An 8435-nucleotide genomic window follows, 5' to 3' on the forward strand; every position below is an offset into this window, starting at 1 on the left:
GGGTGCCTACCTGCAGCAACCTTGGCTGCAGCGTGCCCAGCTGCAGTGTGTGCAGCTGAAGTGGCAGGTGGAAATTCAGTATGAGATCTTGGTGCTCCAAAACCCATCTGAGGAAAAGAAATGCAGGTAGAATAAGGCAGCGATGGCATATCAATCAATACTAAACATATTCGGTTGTAAGTAGGCCAAACTTTTAACGTGTTAATTTCCCACAGAGCAAATAACAGTGGCATTTTTTTCTAATCTCCTTTTCCATAAGTCGATAAGCTATGTCTCATCAACACAAACGATGATACAGATAAAAGTTTTAAGGTCCTAATTCGCAAGCATTTAATTCATCTAAAACTGAAGCAAAAACATGGTTGCATTTCCACTTGGGTTGCCGTATCTTGGGACAGATTGCTGAAACAATGCCATTGTTTCCTTCAAAACCTCTGGTGCCTTACCCTGTTGCCGCTGTCTTCATGGTGCGGAGGAGATCTTGCGCGGTCAAAATGTGCCGGGCTGCGGGCAGGACGTGGCTGGACCTGAGCCAATTCAGAACCATCAGGATCATCATCAGGAGGTGAGTTGGGGTCTGTTAGTGAGCAAAGTAGCCATTTACTATACAATGCAGTACAGTGTTGCTTTGTGGGAATTAGACTGAAACACATTTTATTAATGAAAACAATTAATGCATCCTACAGCCAAAAACAAAAAGAACTGCACTACAATACATCCTACTGGCCATCTGCTGCATTTTCTTATTCTTTGCAATGTACAGCCAATACTGTCATAGCATACCATATTCACCCGGGTCTTGGGGCTCTCCGTCTGTGGGATTAAACAAGTGCAGTGTCTCCATGTTGAGAGCGCACACGCCCCTCATCAGGGCTTTCCTCATACACACTTCTCGGCGTTCTCGCTCAAGTTGCAGTCTCTCAATCTCGGCTTGTGACTTCTCGAGAGCCTCGTTGTGTTCTGAAATCATCTAAAACAAGGCAGAATGGTTTCAGTTATCTGGATAGACCAATGTGACAACGTGACGTATTGTTAAGATCCTTATCATCGTGATCATGATGTGCACTTTAAGTAGCAGTACAAAATAGCTTTTTTTTTTTTTGCTCCAGGTCTACCTCGACATTTGTCAAGTGCAATTTATTCATTTAAAAGACAATCTAAAGTACTTCAGAGATACAAGATTGACTCAACAGAACTTTTCAAAATGTCACCTTCGCCAAAGTACTACTGTCGAGGGCCCATACCTACCGTCTGAATCTGCGCCTCGTAATTTTCCGAGAGGTGGGTGCACACCTCTTCAGCCTTTGCGCGGCACGCCTGCTCCATCCTGTCCTTCCACTCTTTCTGGGTGAGGGAGTGCCATGCCAACAACGCCTTCCTTTTCAGACGCAAATGGAAGTGTTGCCGCGCTATCTGGCAAGCGTGGGCCTGAAAAGGAAATCACAGGACCGCAAACAAATGATTCAAAACTTTCATCACAACCATATTTCATTCTTTCGGCGCAGCAGAACCTTATCTAACGGAGTGCATTGAGTCACTGAAACAAATACTACCAACATTATTCTGATTGATTTTACTGTACAGTATTTAAATCTACTCGGTATTAAATATGGATTAAGTAAATGTAATTTTGAGGAATGAACGGTGCTTTACAAATTTAGTAGAGCCCGTCACAAAAATGAGAATAGACCGTCCATCATCGTGAAGCGCTTTAATATGGACTGTTTCAATTTCCGTGACTTCAGAGTGTTACCACTTTGAAGAGGGATACATTTCAAACTGAACCCAACTTTTCATACCCACATTTAAGTCTCACAGGGAAGTCAGAAATGAATTGAGCAGATACAACACTGAAACTTTTGACCATGAAGAGATATTTTTCAAGATAAGAAAACTAAGACAATGGTGAATATTTATTCATTAATATATCAAGACAACTCTCGTGTTATTCCCAGTCAGAAGACACATTTCCATATTTCGGCCCTGACAGTTCATGGATGAAAACATAATGAGTGTAGTCGGGCTATATTAATTTGTTTCAACTCATCAACAAAAGTCATGAACATGGACGGGATTGAAGGAGAGGAAACCAGTTTTGGCCCCATTTTTGTTCAGTGAAATTTTCCAGTTGAAACTGATTGGTACACAAAAAAATGAGCCAGTTGGTTAGTGAATGCTGTGGACAAAAAAAACTAGAAATTTAAAGTCATGGTGACATAGAGTAAGTCACGTTACCTCTTCTTTGGCCTCGCTGTACTGAAGTCTCCATTGGGTGAAGGCTCTCATCTTTTCAAGCTTCTGTTTTTGTCTGCTCAACACCACGCTCAGATTTCTAATCATCTGGAGGAGGAGACAGTACTGAACAATAAGCCCAAGCAAACGTGTTGCTCTTCATCTTTATCATACAAATGAAGAAAAGGATGCAGGTCTGCAAAAAAAGAGGGCATTATGGTAGACGGGTTATCATACACAGCGCTCAGTGTGGTCACCTCATCCTTTCTCTTGTTGGAAGTCTCATACGTGTGTAGCAGTTCCTTCAGGCTGTCCAGCTCAGTCTTCAAGGCCTCATTCTGGCCTAAATGAATCTCCCTCTCCCTCTGCATCTCTCGCCTGTGTTGATCTACGAAGGCCACCCTCCACTTCCTCAGCTCCCTCAGCACATTGGTCTGATTGACGCAGAACGGGAGGCATGAGTATGTACATGTTTAAGAACATTCTGTCAACGGCTACACTAGAGTGTCTTTGGTAATCTTCCAGTGAATCAGGCATACTTCAAGTCTTGCCTGATAGATTATTTCATGCATGAGTGGGCTTTGTTGGAAGGATCGTTTCCTACATGGATGAAGACGAAATAAAATAGATTTATCTGTAGATCCTCAGTCATCAAGGTCATAGTGATCTATATGATATGATTGATACATTTGTAACCTTAAAGGTGGCACAGCTCATGAGGGTTCACAGGCCTAACCCTGGTAAGATACAGTGCCACTGATCCTCTTAAGTTAAACCTTCCTAAGATTGTATACCGAAGAATAAGATTGTCTGCGTTGTATTCAAAATGATTCCGGATATAAAGCTTGGCTCATACTGTTCTGTGTGGAGTTTTCATGTTCTCCCACTAATTGTGTTTTTCTTTTCTCCAGCTGCTCTGGTTTTCTCTTAATTACCCATGGATGTGAATGTGAGTGTGGATGATGGTTTATCTATACAGTATGTACACTAACCGCACTTTGATTGAATGTCAACCAGTACAGGGTGTACTCTCTATAACAGGGATGGATGGCCAAGTTAATTGCTGGAGGGATCCACAAGTTCTCATCAGTGCAACTTGGGGGCCACATACAACTACGCCCTTCCTGACCAGATGTATGACAAAAATTTTATTTTGAATATGGACAAAATACATGTAAAATGTGTGCTTTTAGTGTATTTCATTCTGATGACATACTTCAAGTCATGTATAAATGATCCATTACCCATACTTTTTCACGACACTGTTGGGCAGTAAGTAATAAGCATCTGCCATCTAGTAGTGCTTTGTGATATTACAACTTAAAACTCGTCGACCCTTGCATATTCGGAGTTCAGCACCTGTGGATTTGCATATTCCCAGACTTCTTTTTCCAATATTTTGTCCACCATTTCCCGCGGAAAATGTATATATATATATATATATATATATAAATTTTAAAGGGGAAAAAAATACTTTTAAAAGATTTTTAGTTTCGACAATTAATCACGGGGCCACTCAGAGTGTGGTCACGGGCCACATGAGGCCCACCCGCCAGTTGCTCATCCCGGCTCTATGAATAATACCATATAAATAATACCATATATTTTTAATATCAAATGACTTACATAATTAAATTTGACATAACAGATGCTCATATAAATAATACATAGCTTCTCGTCTCCTCTCCATTACTTCAGGTGTGAAAGAAGGATTTTTTTATTTTCAACTACACAGTTTTTTTAACTCCTCTTGCCATGACAGTTAATGTGTCAACATTCCTTTGCTATTATCTTAAGACTTTGTGATGGCAAACATTTAAGCCTTAAACTAATTTACTTTACATAACTTTGTATGAGGGTGGGGGCGAAAACAGCTTTGAAAAGGAAAGTTGACTTTGAAAATTCCACTGAAAAAAAAAAAACAATCGCTAAACAATCACTTATGAAATGACCTTCACAAATTGTATGAATGCATTACAACAATGCAATTCCTTATTGCGATGCCATTCTTGGGCCCATTTTGTAACATCAGGAAGAATAATAAGAAAAAAGGAGCAAACCATGTCACAAAACTGACCTTCAATTTTTGGGTCCACGTGTCTAGAATGTTCTCCATTTTGCTAATATTCTCGTCTGAGATGAAAAGCTCCACTTCAGTGTACCCAGTGAACCCTTGGTCATTCGGCTGCACACTCTCAGATGCATCCTGTAACCTGTCTGAGCTTTCCAAACCTCTGGTGGTAGTCTTCCTGGTCTTCTCTAGCAGCCAAATCAAACACAAACAGAATAGTTAAATGCAAATGCTCCTTCGCAATAGGTAAAAGCCCAATGAGTGAAACTCATGCTGGTGGGTGAAAGACTACTATGCAATACCTGCTACTAGTAAATTGATCTGTGAATTGTGATCCTCTGAAGACAAACGTGAGACGTCTCTCCCCACCAGGCCAGCAACAGCAGCAGCCTCAAATCTTGGCGAAGCCACTGCACTTTGGAGGAGCTCCTCATATTCATCCTATTAAAGCACAGAACAGAAGAGACAACCATTCCTATTTCAGTGTTGGATTTGTTTTCATGGCAACTGCAATGTAAACTGTCCTTCATTTAAACATATTATAAGAACAGTCGTTTTACATGAAGTTCAGTGCAGGCAGAGTTGCTACGATATGTTGATTCTGTCGGCAACACTGGGACGCTGGCCTCTTCATCTGAAGACATCTGAACAGGGACGTGAGCTGCAGGAGGAAGATAAGTTTGTTATTCTGTTGAGCCTATGTCATAAATAGCATTCATCTTTGTATAATTTAAAAGAATCATACAATTTAATCTTAGATTTAAAGTCTCCGATTCAATATTCTGTCTAACATACAGTACCGCGCTGTAAATCACGACGTGGTGGAAATTAGAGCAGCAGGAAGAAACCCTCAACGCGTTAGGATCAAAATGGCTATGATGTATTAAACCAACAAGTAAAAGTCACGACAAAATAAGATGACTGAAAGTACCAAAACTTAACACAAAGTGGAATGAACGCTCATTAATTAGTTTTCTTGAAAGTGTCACAAATCTGTGATGTTTGTTCTTTCGCAGACGCGCTTTTAAGTTTCGGCAACGCAACGTACCCGGAGAGAGGGAAATAAATTTAATTGGGAATAAAATTAATTGCGCTTTCAATATGGTGAATCAATATTTACAAAGGAAAAGAGAATATTTCTTAGCTTTACCTCCGGGTTAACCAGTCGGTTGATGCACGCTTGCTAAGTCGTTTGAAATCGAGCAACTCCTCAACAACAGAATATGTGATTGGGCTGTCTTCGAGCAAAGCTCGATACGCGCAACTCTGATTGGTTACATTGTTTCCTGGTAACGATAAGCGGAACTACGCTCGCGGAGCTCAAATCTGAACGTGTATCCTATGTGGGGCTAGCGCTCGTACAGTCGCAAAAAAAAAAAGAAAAAAGGTAGTAGCGTTTGTTGTCCCCGCAACCACTAAATAAATTACATGCATAGGAAAGATTCGACCTCGAATTTTGGTTTCCAGCTCACATCAAATACAAATATTGTCCACAGGCTCGGCAAATAGGCATCATTGGACCTGAAATTGGGAAAGGGGTTAACACTTGACGATGAACATTTAAATATTTTCCAAAAAAGGGTAGGGGGCAGCCCAACATGCATTTACCTTTTTTTGAAAAAAAAAAAAAAAAACACAGGAAGGCCAGGACCCAGATTCGAAGACACGACCTCTGCACTGTGAGGCGGACATGCTCACCAGTCGATCACACTGTTTCACCATATTATTGCCTGAATTAATTCCTGTACTGTATTAAAATTTGCAACTGGTTAACACAATGGAACAAAGCTAAGTCCAGTCCAGTCCAGTCTGTTCTGCTTTAATGTCGGTGTGTTCCGAATGGAGTATATTCCACTTCTCATAGATGCCGTATCATGCACAAGTCTTAGGTCACTTTTGGCTTTGTCTTTATAATGACACCACAGTAAATAGGACTTAAAATATTAAAAGCAGTCACAGTTCAACGTAGTTATTTTTAAATACCTTTTGGTGATGATCTGGACAAGGTTGCATTTCTTTCCACCATGTGAGTCAAAATGGTACCAATGGAACCGTTTGACTTCCAGAGTCATATTAGCACCCCCGGTGTTTCTTCATCCTCCATTAACCAGGAAGTCGGCTGCTATGTAACAAACTGGATAAACAAGCCCAAATCCAAAGTTCTTGGAATAGCTTTCATTTTCATTCATAGGTCAACGTTGGTGGAGGTTTGTGCTCTCAACTGCAGTGTTTCACAACTAGGGAGTACGTGGAAACATTCATTGGTTTATTTCCAAAATTATAAGTAAAATCTCCCAGTCAGCCAGTCAATAAATCTTTTATAGTTTTGTGGCATATTTATTATTTATTTTGCTGTTATATTTTTTTAATTTTGTATTATTCATATATTTTCAAGGCAACATATTTTCTTTTTATTTAATTCAAGTTGAAAAGGAGATCATGCCTGTGAATTAAATGTTGAAATTAAGGCGATGAAATAAAATTATATTCACATGATAATCAGTTGTGTTACATTCTCCTTTTGGGGAATCATCAAACTGTCTTGAGTGATGGGGTATGACGAAAAGGTTCAGGGGTACACACCAGACGAAAAAAAATTGGAACTACTACTGGTCTACTTAGTGGCCTTCTGTCGTTATATTCGATTCCTATTGCATTGCTAAAATAACAACTTTGATGGGGGCTTTTGCACAGATCTGTATTTCATCAGGAACTACGATATGATTTCTGCATGCTGGATCGTTGCATGATTGTTTAAGAACAAAAATAAGATGCTCAGAATGCTGAATCAGACAAGTGAAGTTCTTCATCCCAGAACACGTTAAGGCAATATCTTAATTAAATCCTGTGGGGGGGGGGGGGGGCAAGAGAAAGGCTGTACTCTAAAAAGCAATACGGGAAACGAGCCAGGGAGATCATTACCAATCAGCCCGTGTGGTTTTTACATCCCTGTGCATTGCTCCATGACAGTTAAAGCACTCAAGCTCAAATGAGAGCTGCAGATGGAGCCGGGGGCCTGGGGGTTCTGGTTTACCATACGGGTATCAATGGGGAAACGGTAGAGGGGTACAAACTGACAAAAATGGTGTCATATGCATTAGGAAGAAACTGACTTGCAATTTCTTTTTTTTCATTTTTTAAAGCTAAATCCCTTTTGACAGCAGACCCAGTGATGAGGTCAGAGTTTGGAAGGGCACATGTCATGTTTCTGACAGAAAGGCTTAGCGAAATGGGCAGCATATTAGAGAAACCCTACAATAACCTGCTGGCTGCTGTAAATTTGATTTATCATCTCTGTGTGAGTTGCGAGCTGCAGACAGGGATATGAAGTGTTCAGCCTCTGCAAGATTGTCTCACACACACTGTTGTGGAGGATCTCGACAAACATACAGTGTCGCGAAAAGTGAATACAGTACTCCCATTAGATCCATCTATACATCCATCCATCACTTTTCAACACCGCTTATTGGGATTTGCGCTGCTGGAGCTGACTTCGGGTGAAAGGCCGATTACACCCCGAAACGGTCGCCAGTCAGTCGGGCACATATGGAGACGCACACCCACACAGGCGAGTGTAGCACTACACCATCAGTGACTACACCCTTTAAAGTTTTATTTATATTTTATTACATCTTTTCTTCAACTCTGAAGAAATGACACTTACATTGTAGAGTAGCCAATGTATAGCTTCTATCACCATGTACCGTGTAAAAAGTAACACACATATATTCACGGTCGGAAATTAATCAATTATGGGGGTGAGGGTGATAATGTACATTCCTGATTGGAAGATATAGGCTCCATTACAACATAAATAAAATCGCAATATAATCTTTCCGGACCGGTGTATGTATGTGTGTATGCATGCGGGTTTTCACTTTTCGCGGGGGGAGTCCAATTAACCGTGAAAAACGAATCAAGACTGTGTTATTATGATCTCTTTCTGTACAATGTTGCTTTACAACATTGTTGATGTGTTGCTGTCTCCTTCCTTCCTATAGGACCCTTTTCAAGCCTTTCACCCATTTCTCGAGAAATACACTAAGGCTCGTCTGCTGAAACGCAATTCAGTTCACATTCCTCTTTCTTAGCCTGTTCAATCTGTTCCAGGACAATAATCACAGCCCATTTT

The 8435-nt window shown here is 40.5% G+C and overlaps 1 protein-coding gene across 6 annotated transcripts in view; it reads right to left on the bottom strand.

The window, feature by feature from the left end:
* Positions 1 to 6625, bottom strand: part of poc5 (POC5 centriolar protein homolog (Chlamydomonas)) — a 16923-nt gene extending 10298 nt beyond the window's left edge. Inside the window, exons 1-10 of one of the 6 annotated variants that reach the window (XR_002167942.1) lie at positions 6287 to 6625; positions 4864 to 4964; positions 4606 to 4744; positions 4310 to 4491; positions 2490 to 2666; positions 2236 to 2340; positions 1249 to 1428; positions 784 to 970; positions 447 to 577; positions 21 to 107 (exon numbers count right to left, since the gene is read on the bottom strand). Coding sequence is in view for 5 of the 6 variants with exons in the window: in XM_019866996.1 (XP_019722555.1) it covers positions 21 to 107; positions 447 to 577; positions 784 to 970; positions 1249 to 1428; positions 2236 to 2340; positions 2490 to 2666; positions 4310 to 4491; positions 4606 to 4744; positions 4864 to 4964; positions 6287 to 6329 (1332 nt within the window). In the remaining variant the exon portion in view is untranslated. The other 5 variants (XM_019866996.1, XM_019866997.1, XM_019867000.1 and 2 more) reach the window with 5 other exon arrangements.
* Positions 6626 to 8435: the final 1810 nt, after the last annotated feature.

The sequence above is a fragment of the Hippocampus comes genome, unplaced genomic scaffold (genome assembly GCF_001891065.2).
Source record: "Hippocampus comes isolate QL1 unplaced genomic scaffold, H_comes_QL1_v1.1 scaffold322, whole genome shotgun sequence".
Taxonomy (NCBI): domain Eukaryota; kingdom Metazoa; phylum Chordata; class Actinopteri; order Syngnathiformes; family Syngnathidae; genus Hippocampus; species Hippocampus comes.